General features: G+C 63.6%; 1 protein-coding gene across 10 annotated transcripts; it reads right to left on the bottom strand.

Annotated features, from left to right (window-relative positions):
* Positions 1-980: 980 nt before the first annotated feature.
* TLE2 (TLE family member 2, transcriptional corepressor) lies at positions 981-21,040 on the bottom strand. Of its 10 annotated transcripts, none has more exons than XM_075444408.1 (20): positions 20,898-21,040; positions 20,709-20,806; positions 20,061-20,124; positions 17,737-17,781; positions 15,791-15,853; positions 14,944-15,018; positions 14,272-14,461; positions 12,013-12,029; positions 8,388-8,489; positions 8,046-8,090; positions 6,705-6,845; positions 5,172-5,313; positions 3,503-3,663; positions 3,017-3,093; positions 2,436-2,685; positions 2,001-2,248; positions 1,749-1,896; positions 1,518-1,668; positions 1,279-1,355; positions 981-1,174 (listed from the first exon to the last, which is right to left on the bottom strand). In XM_075444408.1, exons 1-20 carry the CDS (start codon positions 20,919-20,921, stop codon positions 1,067-1,069), a joined length of 2,226 nt encoding a protein of 741 aa, XP_075300523.1. In that variant the 5' UTR covers positions 20,922-21,040; the 3' UTR covers positions 981-1,066. The 10 variants fall into 10 exon arrangements, 6 of the variants coding, with proteins under 6 accessions (XP_075300523.1, XP_075300522.1, XP_075300525.1 ...); XM_075444407.1 differs by having other exon boundaries at positions 14,272-14,464; XM_075444411.1 differs by having other exon boundaries at positions 1,088-1,174; positions 1,514-1,668; positions 14,272-14,464.
* Between the last annotated feature and the right edge of the window lie 1,191 nt (positions 21,041-22,231).

Here is a 22,231-nt window from a genome sequence, read left to right on the forward strand (position 1 = left end):
GTATTTAATAATAAAACCAGGCAAAAACGGTGAGCCGTGCCTCGTCCCCGGCCGCGGGGCGGTGGGATGGAGCCGGGGGGGGAGGTTCGGGGCCGGAGCACCGGGTCCCTTCGGCGGCTGCGCTCGCTGCTCCCTCCGGGCACGGGGCCGGTTCGCGGCGGGCCCCCCCCCGCGCCCCCAGCCCTGCCCCGGGGCCGGTGCTGGCGGAGCGGCCTGGCCGCCGGCCCGAGCTGCGGCGGGAGACGGAGCGGGGCCGCCGGCTGCGGGCTCGCCGCGGCAGCGGGGCGGGGCCGGGGCAGCGGGGCGGGGCCGCGGGAGCGGGGCCGGGGGAGAGGGGCGGGGCCGCGGGGAGCGGGGCGGGGCCTCGGGGGCGGGGCCGGGGGAGCGGGGCGGGGCCGGGGGAGCGGGGCCGCGGGAGCGGGGCGGGGCCGGGGGAGCGGGGCGGGGCCGGGGGAGCGGGGCGGGGCCGCGGGGAGCGGGGCGGGGCTGGCGGGGGGCTGCAGCCGCGGGGACCCCCGGCCATGCAGTCAGCGCCCGGTCCGGCAGCGACCTCAGCCCCCGGCCCGCCGCTGCTTCGGGCCTGTTTATTGGCAAGGAATTGAAAACACAGTTAAATACTTTTTTTTTTTTTTTTTTACTGATACTTCACAGCTGTTTCTGCAGCAGGAGGCGGACGCCGTTCAATCAGCAGCCACATTTCAGGAGCAACACTCTCGCAGTCCCTCTTGGCATCCTCTCCCCCCCGTCCCCAAGTCCCCCTCGCTCCCTGTCCCCCCAGCCCCACGCACAGACAGACAGCCCCAGCCTGGGGGACGCTGGCCACGAGCGCTCGCCCCCAGCTCTCCCCTTCACCTCGGCCCTGCGTGGGGCAGGAACCAGGGTAGGGGAGGAGGGCCGGGGCCCTGGCCTTGGTTTGGCTGCTGAAAGGCGAGGAGGAGGAGGAGGAAGAGGGAGAGCGGGGCTGTGGCAGAGCTGGCCCAGCATGGGAGGTCTCCACAAGCCCCAGCAGCTTTGGACAGGGCCTGGCCCCTTCCCTGACGGACAAGGGACGGTGCCGGGTGGGGCCTCAGTAGACCACCTCGTACACTGTGGCCTTCTTGTCACCAGAGCCCGTAACGATGAATTTGTCGTTGACTGCGATGTCACAGCTCAGCACCGATGAGGACTCTTTAGACTGAAGGTGAGAGGTGGGTGGTGAGGGCAGCATGGGGGGGGGCTGAAGCTGCCATCATTCCAACCCCCCCCCATCACCCCCCCATCCAAATGCCTCCCCCGCACCTGGAAGATGCTGGCTCCGTAGGGCGTCCGCCAGGCGTTGAGCAGGTTGTCCTTCCCTGTGCTCACAAACCACTTCCCTGGGGCAGGAGACAAAGGGAGGGGGGGGTGTCAGCATTTGGGACTTGATCCAGGGGGGCTGAGCATGTGGGTGGAACGAAAAGGACACATCTGGGACTCTATGGAGCCACCCCCGCCCCAAAGCCAACACAGCCAAAGCAAAAACCACAGCGCTTGCCTACCGCAGGAGGCGAATTTGAGGGAGAGGACGCAGCTCTCGTGGAGGTGCAGCTGGTACTTCTCAGGTTTGGTCACGTGCAGGATCTCCACGTTGCTGCTCTCCATCCCCACCGCCAGCCACTCTCCTGTCGGGCAGTACCCCAGGGAGAAGATCTGGGGGGAGACGGGGTCAGGCAGCGGCACAAGAGGTCCCAGCCATCCCCAGGGTGCTCCCAGCCACCCCCAGTCCCCACCTGGGAGCTGAAGTCATGCTGCTGCAGCTGACGCCCTTCCCGCAGGTCCCAGCACCGCACCGTGTTGTCCAGCCCCCCTGTCCACAGCTTGGTGCCATCATTGGAGATGTCGATGCAGCTGGCACCATCCGTGTGGCCTTGAAACTGCCTGGGAAAGAGGGGACGGAGAGGGCGAGGACCCGGCCATCAGGGCTGCCAGCACCCCCCTCCACATTGCTGCCCTGTGCCACCAGCCCCCTGCCCCGCGCTCACCTCACCAGGGTCTGGTTCTGCAGGTCCCACACCACGATGTTGCCGTCACTGCAGCAGGAGAAGCAGACTTTGGCGTCAGGGCTGATGGCCAGGGCGTAGCAGGCGGGCGCAGAGGAGGTGAGCTCGGCCTTGATGCGGGGCGTGGGGGCTGCCAGGTCCCAGATGGAGAGGGTGCTGGCCTCCCCCCCCACGATCAGGCTCCGGCCATCGGGGAGCAGCTTGCAGGAGCGGATGTAGTTGTCGCGGTTCTCAATTGGGATAACAGCAAACAGGGCAAGTGAAGAAGGAACTGATCAGTGCAGGGGAGGGTGGGGGGAGAGGGATCTCCTTTCCTCATCACAAACATGAAAGGACCCTCTGTCCCCCTCCAGTGTAAGAGGGACACATTCCCCTTGCCAACCCCCTACAAAGTGCCTTTCTGTTCCTCCTCCTTACCAAGCAGTCCAGCTGCGCCACGGCCGTCTTGGTGCCCGGCTGCCCCACATCCCACACCTTCACACAGCCCTTGCCCCCGGTGTAGACGTGCTGCGTGGAGCCGCTGATGGTGACGGCACAGACCACCTCGCCGTGGGTCAGGGTGTGGAGCTGCCGTGCGTGCCGGGGGATGCCAGAGCCGATGAGGGCGTCGGGTGGGAAGGGCACCGGCTGCATCTGCCCGTCGGCGCTGACGTGGAAGGAGTAGGCACTGGAAGGGAGCAGAAAAGCGGCCTGATGCCCGAGTGCAGGAGCCGACCTCTCCCATTAGCCACGCCGGAGCCGGGTGGAAGGTGTACGCTGTGCTGTGGCTAATGAGGGATATGATTAATCCACTCCTCGTTACCACCAGCTGCCTGCAATGAAATGACAGCGCTGGACTCAGAAGTGGAGAGAAACTCCAGCCAGGCCATGCCCTGTCCTGCAGTTGGTGGTGTAGCAATGAGCCGTGGGGAAGGAGACACCCCCCCCACCCCCCACGCTGCCCAGGTCGGTCCCTTGCTGCCCACCCTCCCTGCAGCCCCTGGTGCGGCCACACTTACGGTTTCCCTCCGGGGATGGTGGAAAGTGAAGATGAGATGGTGGAAGCCCTCAGGTGAGGGTGTGACTCAAAAGCCACCTGCAGAAGGCAAAGGGCACGTGATGAGCAAGTGCCAAACCCCCAGGAGCTGACACAAAGGCTGGGCTTGTGCCCTTCCCCGCACGCCCTGGGACAGGGCCAGCCTGGCTCTGCGCAAGGTTCCTCCTCGCTGCTTCCTCCACAGGCCAAAGGCCAAAGTGGGCTCCACAGACACAGCTACACACAGGGGAACCAATGGGGGCTTCTACGAGAGCTCTGCAGCCCCCGTCGGCCCCACAACCCAGCCACCTCCAGAAAGAAGCCCTTCCTATGGCTTCACCCCCTAGCCGGAGCTCACTGCAGCAGTGCAGATCCTGCACGTCAGGGACCGTGCACCCCAGGACAGCATGGGACAGGCGGCAGAGCCAAAGCGGTGCCGGCAGCTTGAGCCTGTCCCCCAGTGACTTACCATCGGGGACCGGCCGTACATCACGGCGCTGCTGACCTGCGGCGAGAGGTGGATGCCCATGTACATGCTGGGGGCTGGGAGCTCCCCGTTGAGGGTGGCGTGTGGCACCATCCCAAAGGAGGACGTGTAGGGGCTGGACACGCTCAGCGGGCTGCGGAGAGCTGCACGAGGAGAGACCCGCTCACTGGCCCTGGCCAACGGGTGCGTGCAAGCACCACCCGAGGGAAAAGGGCATCTGGCAGAAGCCAGGCAGCAAGAGGCAGCGTTACCTCTGCACCAGACCCGGTGAAGGCTGGCACGAACCAGCAGATCAGGAGGAGGGCAAGCAAGTTACAGACTGGGAGCCAAAGACCAACAGAGAGGGGCAGCCCCTGAATCCCATCAGTCAGGGACCTGGGATGCAGAGCCAGCATGAGAGATTAAATGGCTCCATCCTGCCAAAGGATGCACCGTGAACCAGCCGCTGACCCACAGCAGCCCTCATCTCTGCCGCCAGCACCTCTGCAGTCTTGGCCAGGCCAAATTACTTGTGGTTGATGGCTAAACGGCTCTGCCTCCAGGGTATCGATGGTTTATTGAAATCGATTCCAATTTAATTTTTGCTTAACCACCACAGAGGCCACTGATGAGCGCTCACCCCTCTCCCCTGTGCTTTCAGAAGGTGGCAGCCATTGACAGGGGCTCCTGAGTCAGCTGGATCTTGCCCAGGGTCTCCGCAGCACCCAGCACATGCAGACCCTCACCCCTGCAGAGATCCTCAGCTGCACAGGGAGACCGGCCACATCCTGGCCTCCTGCATCCCCGTGTGCTACTGGTGGCCCTTGGCCACCCCTCGTACCCCTGCAGCCAAGCCCTGAAGCACATGGCTTCACGTAGCAACAGCAAAATGACAACTTGTCACAGAAAAATGGCCATCTCCAGACAAAACACCTGCCCCCCCCCCCCCCCCCCCAACACCCATAGTGAAGAGCTCCCCACATCGACACACCACCCCAGCAGGTCTGAGCCTGCCAGGAGAGCAGCGGCAGTCGGGTGCGTGCTAACTGCACGTTGCTGCACACGTTGGCCGCGCTCGACATGTTTGAGTATGTGCAGCAAAATGGCTGCCCCAGCGCTGCTGACAGGCGAGCGTGTCCTCTCCCCTCAACCCCCCAGCCCCCCGTCCCCGCGCAGCGGAGCTGAGCCCCCGTCCCCATCTGCAGTGGAGCTGAGCCCCCGTCCCCATGCAGCGGAGCTGAGCCCCCGTCCCCACGCAGTGGAGCTGAGCCCCCATCCCCACGCAGCGGAGCTGAGCCCCCGTCCCCACGCAGCGGAGCTGAGCCCCCGTCCCCGCGCAGCGGAGCTGAGCCCCTGTCCCCGTCCGCAGCGGAGCTGAGCCCCCGTCCCCACGCAGTGGAGCTGAGCCCCCGTCCCCGCACAGCGGAGCTGAGCCCCCATCCCCGCGCAGTGGAGCTGAGCCCCCGTCCCCGCGCAGCGGAGCTGAGCCCCCGTCCCCGCGCAGCGGAGCTGAGCCCCCGACCCCGCGCAGCGGAGCTGAGCCCCCGTCCCCATCTGCAGCGGAGCTGAGCCCCTGTCCCCGTGCAGTGGAGCTGAGCCCCCGTCCCCGTGCAGTGGAGCTGAGCCCCCGTCCCCACGCAGCGGAGCTGAGCCCCCGTCCCCGCGCACTCACCGATGGTGTCCGTGGCCGGCGCCTTGGCCGGGGGCTGCCGGAGCAGGGCGGCCGAGCTGGGCCCGGGGCCGGGCGTGAGGGAGTGGCGGGGCGGCGAGGCGATGGAGGGCTTGGAGGCGGCTGTGCCGGCGGGAGGGTCGGCCTGCATGGCAGAGGGAGGGAGAGAAGGGTCACAGAATCACAGAATGGTCGGGGTTGGAAGGGACCTCTGTGGGTCACCCAGTCCAACCCCCTTCCCAAGCAGGGTCACCCACAGCAGGCTGCACAGGACCTTGTCCAGGCGGGGCTGGAATATCTCCAGAGAAGGAGACTCCACAACCTCCCTGGGCAGCCTGTTCCAGGGCTCCGTCACCCTCAGAGGGAAGAAGTTCTTCCTTCCTCGGGTTCAGCTGGAGCTTCCTGTGCCTCAGTTTGTGCCCATTGCCCCTTGTCCTGTCACTGGGCACCACTGAAAAGAGCTTGGCCCCATCCTCCTGACCCCCACCCTGCAGATATTTGTAAGTATTTATAAGGTCCCCTTATGAAGGGTCAGCGTGGGAGCACGGCCGGGGGAGCAATGCCCCGCGCCGCAGCCTCCAGCCACCCAGGCAGAGCTGGACGGGGACTCGGCCATCCCGGACCCAAGCCCCGCTCCCACCCTCCTCTGCCCCTTGCCCTTCTCACGGCGAGTCAGGAGTCCCATGTTCCCGCTCCCCTCCCAGCTGCAAAGGCCCAGGGCAAGCCCCCCAGACTCAGGCAATTCTGCACCCCCACAGCACCCTGCCACCAGCGCACGGGGCCATTACACAGAGATTTGCTGCTCCCTGCTGTGAAATCCCCCGTGTCTGGGGAGGAACTCCAGTCCCCAGCCTGCAAGCAGCAGGACCAGGAGGGTGCCCGGAATGAACCAGCCTCTTCAATCCCCACGCAGCTATTTCATTCCTTTCTTTTTTCTTGTCTCTCCTATTTCCTCCTCTTTTTCTGCCTGGGGATTTTGTCGACACCAGCAAAGGAAAAAAAAATTAATAACACAGAAAAGCTACGTGCTGTGCTGGCAGATTGCTCCGGGCGCTTTGTCTGCTCTAATCCGATTGTGCCAGGGAGCCACCGCTCGCTGCTCCCCACAGCCCCCAGCCGGCTCCTGACCCTGGGACGGCGGGGACGCATCGCTCTGGTCCCCTGCGGCGGGGAGCGCAGAACGCTCCCTCCCCCTTCCCGCACGCTGATGTTTCAATCTGAGCACTTGGCTGGTGCTTGGCAAGCAGGAAGGGAGGGGAAAAAAAAAAAATAATCGATTGCTATGAGCAGCTCTGGGTAATCCTGCAGGCAGCCAGATGGAAAATACCTGCAGAGCCAGGCCTCAGCCCAGCAGATGATCAGCCTCCCTCCCAGGGTACAGACCTCCGATCCCAGCGCTGGGAGTCGGGCGCTGGTACCCTGCACTCAGCGCTGGCACCTCCTCGCCCGCCTTTGGGCTGCAGCAGACAGGCCACAGAGAATTTAGGGCCACGTCCCTGGCCCCACTGCCCACCCACAGCCCGGGCTGCTCCCTACCAGGCTCTGGTCCTTCGGCTTGAGCGGCGTTGTGCTCCGGCTCGAGGTGATGGAGGCAGGGCTCTCCGGCATCTCCCGGCGGGCTGGCAGGAGCCGGCTGCTGGCCGCTCGGCCAGGGCTGCCAGGCTCCGAAGGGGGGTCCTGGGGGAAGAGGAGATCTCTGGGGAGTGGAAGCCTGTCCCTCTGCACAGGCGGGCAGGCACGGCAGGAGCCCCAGAGAGCCACCCCCATCTGTCCCCATCCGCTCCCCTCCAGCTGCGAGCGAGATGCTCCTCTGGCTGCTCACGGCCCCGTCTGCCTGAGTGGCATTAACGGGGAGCACCCGCTTTGAGCCCTCAGCTCTGCTCCACAGTCCCCTGGATGAGAAATCTCCTTGATTTTTCTCTTTGAACAAAATGAGAAGTGACAGCGGATTCAGAGGACACTGGTGGCCACAGATGCCTTCACAAGGAGGGATGGTGACCAGCACACCCAAGAAGCCGAGAAAGAGCTTCCTGGCAGCCCCTCGGCAGCATTTCAAAGGCAAGATCACCCATCAGCTCTTGCACTCCTATAACCATTCAATTAGGGCTGTGATTTTTATCACCATAATTACACCAACGAGCAGGTTTTATAAGCATCATTTTCTGCAGAAATCCCTGCCGATGTTTCTTTCAGGGCTCGTATTTTCTTGGGAAGTGGCAGGAGGGAAAAAAAAATAAAAATCATGTGTTTTGTCCCTCCCCCGAGTCTTGCAGGGGAGGAAAAGGGATGTCCCCAAAAACATCATCTCTGCCAAGAATAGCTGGGGCTGGGATAAAGTATCTGCCTTGGTGGTCGGCGAAGTTTGTACCAGAAGTGCCTGGCAGTTTGGTTGCAACAGAGTGAAATTCAGCGTACTGAGACAGGGACACGGGCTCAGTGTGTTAAGGCCGGGGCTGCTCTAAGGCTGGGGGTGTGCTGCGAGCTCGCTCGCCTGCTCCTGCCACCTCCATTGCTGCCAGCAGCAAGCCCAGCTCCCTGGGACTCTCATCCCAGCCCATCAGCCGCCCCGCACGGGATGCTACAGCAGAGGGGCTGAAACGGGATGGTGAAGCTGCACCAAGTCCATGGCTGGCAAAGCTGAGCCCTGGCTGGCAGCACCTTCAACCCGGAGAACTGCGAACTGGAATCAGTCTTGGCTGGCATGAACATACCTGAGCAGGGCTGGCACGCGTCCTGGGTGGCTGCTCCTGCCCAGCAGCAATGACCCGGAGCCTAATGGACCCCAAAGCTCAGGAACCAGAGTCCTAAACCTGATGGCTACAGCTGGAGCTGGATACCCTGCAAAGCTCCAGCGTGCCCTTAAGGGTGTGGGCTTACCTCATCCACCACGAGGTTGTAGTCACTCTTGTCCCCATCGCTGTCCTGCAAGGGGTGACAAACCCAGAAAGGCTCACTCAGGAGCGAGAGAGGCTGGACCAAGCTCTAGGCTCTGTCCCACAGGACTTCAGCCAGCACAGAGACCCCATTTTCTCCCGCACATCCCTCCTCATGAACCAACACCATGCCCTGCAGGCAGTGACTCAACCTCTGGCCGAAGGGCCTCCCCAGGGCTCTGCATTTTGTTCCTGTCTTCTCGCAGGACTAAATCCCTCTGCACCGGAGCAGGCGCAGAGCTCCCCGGCCCCATCTCCTGCAGCCACGCTCTTTGGTGCCACTCACGTAATGCCCAGGCAGGTCCTTCTCCTCCCGCTTCCGTTTCAGCCCCGTGCCTCCCGTCTGCTCCTCGTCCTGCGGGCTCTCGGGAGGGGAAGCAGAAACGCTCTGAGCCAGAGAGGGGAGAGGCAGGGGTGTGAGCCGACAGGAGGGGCAGACAGCCCCCCCAAGCCCTGTCAGCCGCGTTCCCTCTCTGCAAGAGACCTCCCAGTGCCGCTGGCTGCACTCAGCCGGTGCCCAGCACCCAGACAGCTATCTGTGCATCCTGTGCATGGCTGGCTGGGGGGCAGGGGTCCTCTTCTCCCACCAAGCAGGCATCAGGGCTAAGGGGGAGGCACTACTCTCCCCCTCTGCGCAGATACCTGTGGCATCCCCTTACTGGCACCTCGTGCACCCTTGGCCAAGAGTCCTCTAAGATCCAAATGTACCCGGGGACGAAGGTGGGGTTTAGCCTGCTGCTTTAAGCAAGGCTGGGAAAGACGTTTCCAGATCTCTGGGTTGTAGCCCAAATTCATCCAACTCAGCTCTGACAGGACAGAGAAATGGGAAGCAAGATGGGGACTGTCCCATCCCTGGGGGTTGGCTGCCCACCGCCTCCAGGTGTGGGTGCATTTTTAGGGTGCTCAGAGACTCACCTACATGCAGCCCCAACAAGCCATCACCTCCCTTTCCCAACGTGGCCCCAGGATAACTCCAAAGTGAGCTGCCCTCACCTCTTCCCCTGCCCACTTCTCACGTCTCAAGCCTGGCCAGGCCCCAGCCCCTCCCCAGGGAGAGCATGGCCGGCCGGTCCATCACCCCCTCCACCCTGGTGAAGCATCTCCCTACCTGGCGGGCAGGAGGAGAGGGAGACAACAAACCCCTGCTCACAACCCCAAAGCCACCGGCTCCCCTTCCTTGCCAGAGCTGAGGGGTAGGCAACAGGGCAACAGCCCCAGCCAGCAGATGAGTGCTGCTGTGACGGGGACGGGGGAGGATGAGGAGTCGCAGCCGTGCCCCGGTCCGGCCGCTGGCACGCAGGGCTGCGTGAAGCCTGGAGCTGAGCGAGGCAGCATCCCCAGCGCGGCTGGAGAGCAGATCCACCTCTTTGGGAGACAACAAGGCATGGCAGAGCGGAAAATCCCCATCGGAGCCGTGTTTACTTCGCCTTAACCCGGCCACTGCAGAAGCTGGCAGGTGGGATGAAGGATGGGGCTGAGCAGGACAAACGCCCCTTCCCGAGATGCTGCCAGCAGCCGCAGGGGTGTCTCGGATCCCCTCCCTCCCCTCACGCCCGCTGCTCGGAAGACAACATTGCAGTCAAGCGGTGCCTGCCCACCCGCAGCCCCCCGCGAGCCAGAGGAACTCCAGGCTGACAGCGGCTACCAGAGAGGCTGCCCGGAGCAGCCAGCATGCTTGTGCCAGGGCAGTTTCTGGGGCACAGCTCCTCGACCCTCCCAGGACTGCTCTGCAGAGCTGTTTGAGCTGGGGGTTGGGGAGAAAATGCCCCATCCTACGGCTCCCACAGTCGATTTTTTCCAGCACGGCAGGATTAAGAGCCTCAACCACAGAGCAGAAAGGATGCTCCCTGTCCCCTGGGTGATCTCCAGAGGAGGTGCCCACGTACTACGAGATCACAGGGGCGATCCATCCTGCACAACATCACGCCCATCTCTCCCTCCTCCTCTCCCACCCGACTGCAAGCCTATGAAGATCAATGCCAGTTGCTCCCCAATGGAGGGGCTCATTAACCCTTCCTTCCCCTGCCTCTGCCAGGAGCTGGAGCTCTGCCTTACTGCAGCCACAGAGGCTGGGAAGCGAGTCACAGACCTGGGACTCATGACAGGCTGGGCCGGGGTGGGGGAGGGGGGATGCTAAGAGGGACCGTGCAGCCAAGGGTTGCAGGGGGGCTGGCAGCACTGGGCTTAGGTATGGAGACCTGTTCAGCCCATTTCTTAAACTGGAAACTCCTTGAAAAGGACAGAGTTGGTTATTTTGGGAGCAGCCCTCGATCTTTAGATCCTCACATCAGCAAAGACTGAACTGATGTGGCCCAGAACCTCCAGCTACAAAACCCCGATGCCAACACAGAATCACAGAATAGTAGGGGTTGGAAGGGACCTCTGTGGGTCACCCAGTCCAACCCTCCTGCCGAAGCAGGGTCACCTACAGCAGGCTGCACAGGACCTTGTCCAGGCGGGTCTGGAATATCTCCAGAGAAGGAGACTCCACAACCTCCCTGGGCAGCAAACCTCCCATCCAAGCCAGCAAAGCAAAGTGAACGGGGGTTACAATAAGTGGAGCCCCTCTGTCTTATATTCACCGCTCAGATGCTCTCCTGGACTCCCCTACATCCCTATGCAAACACATTTGCCACTTGGCTGCTCCCACCCTCCACACTGCAGCTGGATTTACTCTCCAGCCTGCAGCACCTTGGGGTTCAAACACGGCTCTGTTCCACCCTAGACACGGCTGCATTTCAGAGCTGCCTCCACCACGCACGCGCCGGTGGAGCAGACACCGGCTCCGGTGCAGGAGCAGGTCTGGGGCCCGTGCATTCTCACCCTTGGGACTCAAGCTGGGTTTGCACGAGCAGTGCTGTTCCCCAGGGACTGGGCTGACGCAGGAAGCAGGGCTGAAGTACTGGGCCCTGCTCAGAAGCGACAGCAGAAGGGCTGGACGCTTTGCCCTGGATGAACGGGGGTGGATGCACAGCTGAACGTGGGTCAGGGCCCCCTTCGTTAGGCTGAGCCTTGGGGAAATCAGCTCCGCTAAGAAACAGGGATGACCCCAAAATTCCTCAAATCCAGAGACTTGGCCCAGCCTTGTGAGGACCCCTGCGCTGCCTGTGGGAGAGGGCAGAGCTGCCCCACGCCCCTCTTCCCCACCTGCTCCCAGCTCCGTGGGTTGCCCTCACCCTCTGGCTATGCTGAGCCCTTGCAAACTCAGTGCCCAGCAGCAGGCCAGTCCTGGGAGCCTGTCACCTTAGTCACCTTGTGTGCAAACACAGCCAGCCTTGGAAGGTGACTCACAGCGGCAGGGGAAGATGTCCCCTGCCCTTATCCACCAAGCTGAGGAGGGGGGGAAAGAGGACCCCACACATCAGGAGAAATGAATGGGAGGCCTGGAGCCTGCAGCAGAAGGGGAGCAGGGTGCTTGGGCAGTGGCTGCAAGGGGACAACGTGGACCTGCTCTGCCCACAGAGCTGCCTCCCCCTCGCCAAGCAGCCCCCCGCAACCGCAACCCCAGCCCGGCCCCACACGAACGAACCCCCAGTCCCTGCCGCTGCCTCCCCTCGCGCTGGAGCTCGGCCTCGAGGGCTGCCACCAGACCAAGGCCAGCTGCTGGCTTTGGAACGCTCGGGAACCAAAGCACTCCTGGAAACCCTGCTGCGAGCACTTCCCAAGGGACCCCGCTGCCCCTGCGCCTGCCCGCGCTGCCAGCCCCAGCTCCGAGCACCGGCTGCCCCCCAGCCAAGCTCTCTCCCCGCAGCTGGGCTCCCCCAGCACCCCCAGCCCTGCCTCCTGCCTGGAGCACGCTGGAAGCGACTCTGGAGCTGGCAGGCTGCCGGGCAGGGTCCTGCGGAGGGAAAGCCTGGCCACGCGTCCACGCCACCGGCCCGGCCAGAGCCAGGCGTGCCGGCACAACTTACCCGGCTCGGCGTGCGCTCTGGAGCCCAGGCAGCGGCAGGGAGAGCGTCCGGGCAGGCCCGAGGCAGCGGGGAGGAGAGGAAGAGGCTGTTAATGAGGCGGCTGTGCCCCCCGGTACCCGGGTAGGGAGGAGAGGGGGGCTCTGCAGGGCAACGTGCAAGGAGACAGCGGGACGTGGGCTGAAAAATCACACCCGATTTCCCATTTTGCCCATCTGCAACACGGATTCTCTGATATCTAATAGGTGGTGAGCATGTTGGTCTTCCCAGAGAAGCAGGAGGAATTGCTCTATGCACCCACCTACTCTCAAGAAATTCACTCCAGTTTTGGAATCTCTTCGCTGGACACGGTGACAGGTCCAAGGCTGCCAGGGTGGGACAAGCCAGCCAGCCAGCTGAGACCTCCTGAATCACACCCATCCTGTTTCCTTAGGATGCCATGCTGAAGTGCCCTGCTTGGAAACCCTCTGTGGCTCTTTTACACGCACAACGAAACAGGGCCACCTCCCTGAGCTCAGGGAAGAAGCGCCAGGCATTTGCTGCAAATCTAAGCATGGGGTTATGGGCTGGGGTCCAGCCACCCTCCCTGGTCGATTTTCACTCCTAGAGATCAGATCAGCATTTAGAGAGAATGAGCTCATCCCAGTCTCTGCCGGCAAGAGGAGGCAGGCGGGTGTCAGGAATTGAGGGACTCTCCACGTGCATGGCTGCTCCAAGGCTGCGGTCAGCACGAAGCTGGGGAAAGGCGAGGGAGTGGGACGGGGTGCCTGCCATCAGTGCTTCAGCCCTGGCTCAGCTGGAGCTGGTGTGAATCAAGCTAACTATGGCAGAGCATTGGGGATTAACCCAAGCCACATGTAGCACTTCACTGTTTTTTTTTTTAAGGAATTATTCTGGGTGTCCTTGCACCCTGTGCCACAGCTGGATGCCCTGCCGAGGAGCAGCTCTGGGCTGTGCACGGCCGCTGGAAGCACAGGCTGCCTGGGTCTTGAAGGGTTAAGGCAGGCACAGTCCAGCCTGCTTTTATCCTCTTTCTGGAGTTTGTTTTTCTCCCTCGGGGGAAGGCCATCCTTAAAGAAACACTGACAGAATTAAAACCGCAGACACCTGCGTACAGGGGCACAAACAATTTCCTGCTGCTGTTTTCACCACCTTGAAATCTTACAAGCAAAACCAGATCATTAGGACAATGCAACAAACCACTGCCCAGTTTTCCTTTTACCGCTGGGTCCTGTCCCAGCAGCATTTCCAAGCCCCAAATCAGGAACACTGGGAGCAGCCAGCAGCTTCTCCAGAGGAGTTTGCAGAGGAACATCACTATGGCTGCTAAATTTTACTGCCTGTTTCTAGTCCATAGAGCTGCCCCGCTGCCCAAAGACCTCTGTCCATGCCTCAGTCTTCCTGTCAGCAAAAAACCACGATGCCTGCGCTCTGCAGAAGGTGACTTGAGCTCAGAGCAGCTTCTCCTTCGTGCAGCACTTCAACAGCAACAAGCCACCAGCAAAACTGGGTGGTGATATTAATTTGGCCCAGGCCCGCCAGTAGCATTCAGAGCACTGATTTAACAATGATTAAATATTGATGATGTTTGTAAAGCACTTTGTGATCCTGATAGGAGGAGGCACCCGTAAGGATGAGGAATTACTGCTATTTATAAGGCACCACACACGCAATAAGGCTCTGCTTTCTAAATTCCTTGCCACAGACCCATGGCTCCCACAGTTTCTGCCAGTGGCTTGCAACAGTATTTTCCCTTAAAGTCTTGGCTTTGGGCTGATCCTTACCTGGTGTAAACCTTGGAGTTAAGAGAGAGGGCTTCTCTGTGTCGGGGATCTCACGCCCTCCCAGCTGCCTCGTGGAGGGGGGACCCTCACACACTGGAAATGCCCAGGGCCGCAGGAAGACCCATATGTGCACACACACGTGGCCCAGAGCCCTGCTCCCCAGCATCTCCGGTGCACACACAGCCACATCCCCCACCGCTGCCGCACGCCGTCACTGCACGGCAGCTGTTCCCCCAGTCAGAAACAGAGCCAGCCTCCCGGGGCTGCAGATATTTAATTAGCTGGATCTGTCATTTGGAGTGCTTGCCACTCTCCCCAGCCCCAGGGAGCAGCTGCCAGGCACCAAGGAGCCCTGGGAAACAAGCAGAGCAGGCAGCAGGGTTCCCCCCAGCACTGCCCGTGCACCTCTGTGATGTCTGCTCAGCATGGACTCAGCCAGCCTTCAAAGGGTTAATCCAGCTGTGCTTCTTCCCCTTACCTCTGTTCTCCCCATCCTGGGCCACTCTGTCCTCCTTGGCAGCCAGCTGGGACTGTGCCATCAGTGCTCCCGAGAGGGCCAGGAGCCCCGAGGTGCTGCTGGCCCCGCTCAGGCTAGAAGGCTGCATGCTGGAGGGGTGGGGTGCCAGCGGGATGGGGGATGCGTGGTGGGAGAGGTGCTGAAGCTGCTGCTGCTGAAAGACAAAGAGCAAATGGTCCTCGATCCAGGAGGAGACGGCCGCAGCCAGCCATGCCCGGCACCCCTCGGCTTCCCGCAGGAACTGTGACGCGAAGCGCGATGCGGTGAGACACAACGCGAGGACAAGGACAGGAGCAGAGCTGTCGTGGCTGCACAGTCCAGGTCACGTCACCGGCCCCTCCACCCAGGGCACCTCGAGTACCTCCCCTGCTGCAGACACAATCCCGACACGCTGCAGACGAGCCCAAGCCGTGGCTCTGCCCTGCTCTGCTCCGGGCAGCCAGGGAGGATCCCAGAGGCCATCCACCACCTTTGGGACACGGTGGCAAACCCTCTCAAACCCTCTCGCCACAGGGGACCGGCCCTGGGCTTATCGCAGTAGTAAAGACCCTGGCTTCCCCCCTCACGGCACCGCACAGTCTGAACCCCCGACTGGGAAAGAGCCCTTGCCCGCGGCCAGGCAGCAGGACTCACCCCAACGATGCTGTTCAGCTCCCCCATGGTCACCTGCTTGGCCCGCTCCACGGCCTGCAGGACCTGCTGCTGGTGCTGGGAAGGAAGAGCATAGCGAGGTCACACTGTGCTCCTGGCCGAGGGAACACAGGGCCCAGCATCGCCCTAGCCACCCGGGGCTGCACAGCCCGCTCTCCCCTCCCTCCAGCCCAGGCACAGAGGTTTCACAGAATCACAGAATAGTAGGGGTTGGAAGGGACCTCTGTGGGTCATCTAGTCCAACCCCCCTGCCGAAGCAGGGTCACCTACAGCAGGCTGCACAGGACCTTGTCCAGGCGGGTCTGGAATATCTCCAGAGGAGACTCCACAACCTCCCTGGGCAGCCTGGGCCAGGGCTCCGTCACCCTCAGAGGGAAGAAGTTCTTCCTCATGTTCAGACGGAACTTCCTGTGCCTCAGTTTGTGCCCATTACCCCTTGTCCTGTCGCTGGGCACCACTGAAAAGAGCTTGGCCCCATCCTCCTGACACCCACCCTGCAGATATTTGTAGGCATTTATAAGGTCCCCTCGCAGCCTTCTCTTCTCCAGGCTGAACAAGCCCAGTTCCCTCAACCTCTCCTCGTAGGGGAGATGCTCCAGTCCCCTCACCATCCTTGTAGCCCTCCGCTGGACTCTCTCCAGTAGCTCTTCATCTTTCTTGAACTGGGGAGCCCAGCACTGGACACAGTACTCCAGATGAGGCCTCACCAGGGCAGTGTTTCCCCCCCCTGAACCTCCTGTTGTTCAGGATGGACTCAGGTTCGCCCCTTCCCGAGGGCCTCGAGAGAAGCCCAAGCAGTCTGGTGCACATCCCGTGCCTCCCCGCTTACCTCCTGCGTCAGAAAGGGTATGATCTGGGCACAGATGGCACTCAGTCTCTTGACAATCTCCGCCTGAAAGAGGAAGCAGGTATCACCAGAGTGGGGGGCTCTGAACCCCGAGCTGTCCCCTCCAGCGGAGAGGAGCGCAGCTGAGCATCCTGCAGCCTCTGCCAAGGAGTTAAACCATCCCCACCTGCACCCACTCAGCGTAAACCCTGCTGCCTCCGCGTCCCTGCTGGGATTTCCCAAGCTGCTGCCACGGGAGGCGTCCGCCCAGGGCTGCGGGACCCCCCCCAGCCATCAGACCTCCCCAGGCACACAGGAGGGAACCCATCTCCCAGATCCCTCCATGGACCCAGGCCAAGCCGAGCTCCGGGCTGTCAGTCCTTTCGCAGCCCAGCTGGCTCCGCTCAGCCCAAACCCATCTCGGCTTTGTGGCTGCCGCGCTCACAGCCAGCGGGCAGGCTGGCACGGGAGGAGACCGAGCTGCACGCGCTGGCAGCAGGCCATCGGCGTGCCGCTTGCTCCCTCCCTGAACATCGCACTCGAAGCCAGTGGGAGAGCAAGGGGGACACAAAATTCACACGGAAGAGTTCAACCCCCTCCGCATCGCGCCAGCAAAGCCCTGCAAGGCACCCATGGTGGTACCGTCCCCGGCCAGAGCAGGGGCCCCCGCTGCCAGCCGGCAGCTCTCCCAGCTCCTCCCCGGGGGGAGCAGAGATGCTGAGCACCCCCATACCCGTCCCTGCCCCAGCACAAGGCAGCGAGGAAATGCAGAGGACCTGGCGGTCCTGCCCTCAGCCTGTGGTTACAGCCAGACCCACAGCTCAGCCGCGTCCTCACCCGGGCGAGCCGCATTTCCCACAGGAAGGGCCTGTGGCTTCCAGCCCAGCCTCTCCAAAAGAAAACCCACATCTCCCTGGGAAAACCTGATCCTCTACACCCACTGCAAATCCATCCTGGCACTGGCGGGGGGATTGGCTGCTCTGAAGGGTTTTCTCATCTCAGGTTTCCGACAATCCCCGACAGCATTGCGGAGAGGTCAAACCACGCACAAAGCCGGCAAAGAACAAAGGGAACATTCACCTGCTGTGCTCAGAGGCTGCCTGCACGCCGGCAGCGCGCCCGTGCCCACCAGCACCCCGATCACCCCCAAGTCCCGGCTGCCCAGCCGCCGCCCCAACACCCACCCCAGACCCCCCCCCTCCTCCAGACCTCTCCTGCCCATGCAGAGCCAGGAGCCGGACCCGGGTGGGCCAGGGGTGCCTCTCCCCAGCCGTGTGACCATTGCCTCAGCCACCCCTGGGGTCCCAGTCCCACCAGAGCTCAGAGCACGTGGGGATGGCAGGGATGTGCTCACAGGCTCTACTGGCTCCCTGCTAACAAAAGGAGCAAACTCAGAGGGGCTGAGCCAGCTGGAGGAATATGGCAGTTGACTTGCCACTTTGTCAGGCATTGGTCCAAACTAATTTCCCTGGCAGAGAGCCCGTGATGACTAGATTGATAAATCTGAAGAGGGAAAGCAAATTAACGCTGGAACAAAAGGGGAACCAGGGAAGGGTGAAAACACTCCTCTGGCTTCAGGAAAGGAAAAGAGGATTGAAAAAAAAAAAGAAAGACAATCCATTTGCCTCTGGGCTCCAGATCCTGCTGTTTCCTCCACCTCCCTCCTGTGTCTGGGCCCCGGGGAACGGTCGGCATGGCTCACGGCCAGGCTCCACGAGGTGCTCTGGGACACAGGGAAAAGGCCCTGCCCCAAGCACCTACCAGAACTGTGCCACACGTCCTGACCACTGCTGAACCCCTCTGCAGGCCAGCCCCTTCGACAGAGCCACACTACGTCTCCCATGCCATTACAGCTACACGGGGACGAGGGAGATCGTTTTCCAACGTCGCCATCCTCGGCCTCTTCCCCGCCACCCCCCCGCTGCCGGCACGGACCCCACCCCACTTACCTGCTTGTGCATTTCAATGTTCAGCCCGTAGGACATCTCATAGTACTGAGAGCAAAATCACAACACAGCCTGGTTAGGAGCTGCCCGGAACAACTGGCCCCTCACCAGCCGGGGGCTTGGCAGCCAGCCTGTCCCTGCCCCCCCCAGCCAAAACCCATCGCTGCTGCTGGGGGTCCCTGCTCCCCCCAGCCTGTGAGAAACAGCTGTCCGGCACGCCTTGGGCCGAGACCCACGCCAGGAGCCTGGGACAAGGCAGGCAGCAGCCACAGCGGTGGCTCGTTAACACCTGTGATGATTACACTGCAGTTTCCGCACCAGTTTAAGCCAGCCTAAGCCAGCCCCGTTGCCCCCCCATCCCCTCCCGTCCCAGCCTGTCGCTTCCCACTCCTAACCCAGACCCACTCCCCCATGCAGCCGCACATCCAGCCACAGGGGTGGGCACGCCTGCGCAAAAGCAGAGATGGCATCGGGTTATGCCCTCCACCAGTCACCAGCGACTCGGGCAGTGGTGACAGCAGCAGACCCCGTGCCCTCGCCCCCGAGGACGGGGAGAAGGGGGCACCAGAAGACCTGCCTTCCTTCACAGAATCACAGAATCACAGAATAGTAGGGGTTGGAAGGGACCTCTGTGGGTCATCTAGTCCAACCCCCCTGCTGAAGCAGGGTCACCTACAGCAGGCTGCACAGGACCTTGTCCAGGCGGGTCTTGAATATCTCCAGAGAAGGAGACTCCACAGCCTCCCTGGGCAGCCTGGGCCAGGGCTCCGTCACCCTCAGAGGGAAGAAGTTCTTCCTCATGTTCAGACGGAACTTCCTGTGCCTCAGTTTGTGCCCATTGCCCCTTGTCCTGTCACTGGGCACCACTGAAAAGAGCTTGGCCCCATCCTCCTGACACCCACCCTGCAGATATTTGTAGGCATTTATAAGGTCCCCTCGCAGCCTTCTCTTCTCCAGGCTGAACAAGCCCAGTTCCCTCAACCTCTCCTCGTAGGGGAGATGCTCCAGTCCCCTCACCATCCTTGTAGCCCTCCGCTGGACTCTCTCCAGTAGCTCTTCATCTTTCTTGAACTGGGGAGCCCAGAACTGGACACAGTACTCCAGATGAGGCCTCACCAGGGCAGTGTAGAGGGGAAGGAGAACCTCCCTCGTCCTGCTGGCCACACTCTTCTTGATGCACCCCAGGATCCCATTGGCTTTCTTGGCAGCCAGGGCACACTGCTGGCTCATGGTCACCCTGTCGTCCACCAGGACACCCAGGTCCCTCTCCACAGAGCTGCTCTCCAGCAGGTCCACCCCAAGCCTGTACTGGTGCATGAGGTTGTTCCTCCCCAGGTGCAGGACCCTGCACTTGCCCTTGTTGAACCTCATCAGGTTCCTCTCTGCCCAGCTTTCCAGCCTATCCAGGTCACGCTGAATGGCAGCACAGCCTTCTGGTGTATCTACCACACCTCCCAGTTTGGTGTCATCAGCAAACTTGCTGAGGGTACATTTGGCTTCGCCAAAGCCCATTTCAAAGGTGGCACCCCACCTCTGGGAACCCCTGAGCCCCTTGCATGTGGGAAGGGATCCCAGCTGGTGGGCGACAGGAACACGCCTTGCGATGCTGATAAAGCCTCGTACGCCCCTGGCCTCACAGACGTGGCCGTCATCACCCAGGGAACGGGGGTTGCCCAAGTTTAGGTCTGTTTGCCTTTTGGATGGCACAATTTGGATTCCCCCGTTCCCTAGAGGGGTTGGTAATGTCAGATGCTGAAGGAGAGGAAATGCTGCTCTGGTTCTGCAATTCCCATCCTCTGCCCTTCCTTCCAGCAGCTACCCCTGCTCCTGCCAGGGCTGCCAGCTGAAGGCCTGGATCTGGCTGGTGCCCGGGGTGGGTCGGTGTCGGGGGGCTGTTAACCCTGCACTGGCACCTGTGGAGGGTTCCTGCCCTGCTCCTTCTAAAGGCAGCTTCCCCTTCCACCCAGAACACCAGATTTGGGGCACCACTTTCAAGAAACCCCCCACCTTCGGAAAGAGACAAGAAGGCGGGGAGGGAGATCTCTTAAAACGCCAAACAGAAAAAGGGAAAAAAGCAAATAAAAGAGACAAAACCTATGGCATGATTCCTGGAGCGGCAGCAGACATCAGCAGCAGAGCCGGCCGTTGCTAGGAATAGCGATTAACCCCTTCCTAACCCACGCACCCCCCAGCCCCACGCCAGGCATCCCCGGGCAGGGGTGGGCGTGTGGCTGAGCGGAGCTCCGGCCCGAGACCCCACCGGAGGTGGCAGTCAGGGGTGGTTTGGGGGAGGCAGGGGGGACAGGGACGGGGACAGGGCAGCTCACCATGACATAATGTCTCTGCATCTCCGTCTTCTCGCTCACCAGCTTCTCGCATTCCAGCTTCAGGCTGCGAAGAGGATCCAGGGTTTTCACTCACGACCCACATCTGCCCCGTCCCCCCAGTTCCAGCTTTCCACCCCACGAGCTCAGCGAGCTCGGCACATCGCTGGCCTCCCCCCCCCCCAGCCTCACGGGGCCATGGGGGTGTCACACGCCCACTCTAACTGGGGTTGCCATCCCTGGGGGACCCGAACCCCTGTGGCCTCTGCAGCCCCCCTGGACGGGCTGTCGCACCCACCCGGTGCCCTGCTGCCGCAGCACCGCTGCCGAACCCCCCGCATCACCCCAGACCCAGCTCAGCCGGGGGGAAACACAGCACGGGCGGTCTCCCTCCTGGGACCCCCACTCAGGATCCGGTGCCCCAGTTCAGGGGCTTCCTGCTGCCCCTCAGCTTAGACCCCTCTCCCCTTCTTCCCCAAGCGCTCTTTTCACCGGGACCCTTTCCTCCATCTTCTCCTGCCCCAGCTCACCCCCGGGTCTGCACCCCGCACTCCCCGTGCCCGCACTCCGCTCCCCCGCACGCTCCCCTCTGCCCGCAGCTCCCCCCCCGCCCCCCACCGAAACGGGGGTCCCCCCCCGCCCGCCGCGCACCTGTGGTACTGAGCCTGCAGGAACTGGAACTCCTCCTTGATGCGGTCGCAGATTTCCAGGACCGAGAACTTGAAGGGCTGCCCGGGCTGGAGGGGGGTCTGGGGAGAGACGGCCCGGCGGGAGGCTGCGGCTCCGCCGCGCTGCCCTCCCCCGGCCCGGCCCGCCGGGCCCCGCCGCCCCCGCACTTACCGGGTGCCGTCCCTGCGGGAACATCCTGAGGGCCCGGGCCCCCGCCCCGGCCCTCCCGTTCCCGCGCTCCCCGCCCGTCTCCCCGCCCCCGGCGGGGGAGCTCCCCCCCCCGCGCCCCGGGGCTCCGCGGGGGTCCCTGACCGCGGCGCCGGCAGCGGGCGGGCGGCGGGGCCGCGCCGGGGCGGGGGGGCGGCGGGGGCGCCGCGCGGCTCAGGCGGGGCGGAGGCGGCAGCCGGCGGGCGGGGGGGCGCGCGGGGCGGCCCGGCGGGCGCGCGGACTCCGCTCGCGCCCCATGGGGCCGGGGGGGGCCGGCGGTCCCCGGCTGGGGGAGCTGCCGCCCGGCCCCGCCGCCCCGTCCGCCGGCGCCCGCTTAAGGTGGCGCGGCCCGGCAGGGCGCGGGGGGCAGCCGCTCCACCGGGCAGCACCGCGGCTCCCGGCCCGCCAGCCCCGTGCCCGCGGCGATGCCGGAGACCGAGGGGGCCCCGGGGAGCGGCCGGCGCTGGAGCCGCTGCTACGGGGCGGTACGGAGCCCGCCGGGAGGCGTCTGCTGACACCGCCGCCCCAGCCCCCCGCACTCGCCGGAGCCCCGCTCGCCTCCCCGGGACCCCCCATCCCCCCCCGGCCCCACTCGCATGCGCGGCGGCTCCGCGAGGCCGTGCCCCGGAGCCGCGCCGACACGCCGGGAGCGCAGCCCGCCGCAGCCGCCGTCACCCCGGGCGGACGCGGCACCGGCCGGCGGGGCAGCGCGGGGGCACCGAAAGCACAGACGGAGGCGGCCTGGCAGCACCCGGCCGAGCCGGGGACAGCGAGGCTGCGGGACCCCGGTGCGCGGGGCCGGGCCGCCTCGCTGCGGCCGTGCTCGCCCAGCGGGGGCCGGGCGCGGGGCTGCGGCGGTTCCGACCTCTCGCCCGCCCGGGGCTGCGGGGAGCGGCGGGGGGCTGGGGAAGGAGAGAGGGCGGGCGGGAGAGGCCGCGGGGCCGCGCAGCCCCACCGGGAGCGCGCTTCCCAGCGCGCGGCGGCCACGGCGACCCCGCTCCACCTTAACCAGCCTCACAGACCGCAGCGACGGTGGCCGCACCTGCCATTGGCTGCCGCCGCGGGACCGCCAGCCAATCGCCCTGTCCCGTTCCCACATGGGTTCGTGACGCCACGTCCCGGGAAGGCCAATGAGAAGGCCGCGAGACCCCCAGCAGCGGAGGCGCGGGGCACGCTGGGAGTTGTAGTTCGACGCTCTCTGTGCCGAGCGCGGCGGCTGCCGTCCGGTGCCGGCCTGGCCTGGCCGCTGCCCGCTGAGGCCCGGGAAGTCGGGGCCCGTCCCTCTCGGCGGGTCCGGC

This window comes from Opisthocomus hoazin, chromosome 27 (assembly GCF_030867145.1).
Source record: "Opisthocomus hoazin isolate bOpiHoa1 chromosome 27, bOpiHoa1.hap1, whole genome shotgun sequence".
NCBI lineage: Eukaryota > Metazoa > Chordata > Aves > Opisthocomiformes > Opisthocomidae > Opisthocomus > Opisthocomus hoazin.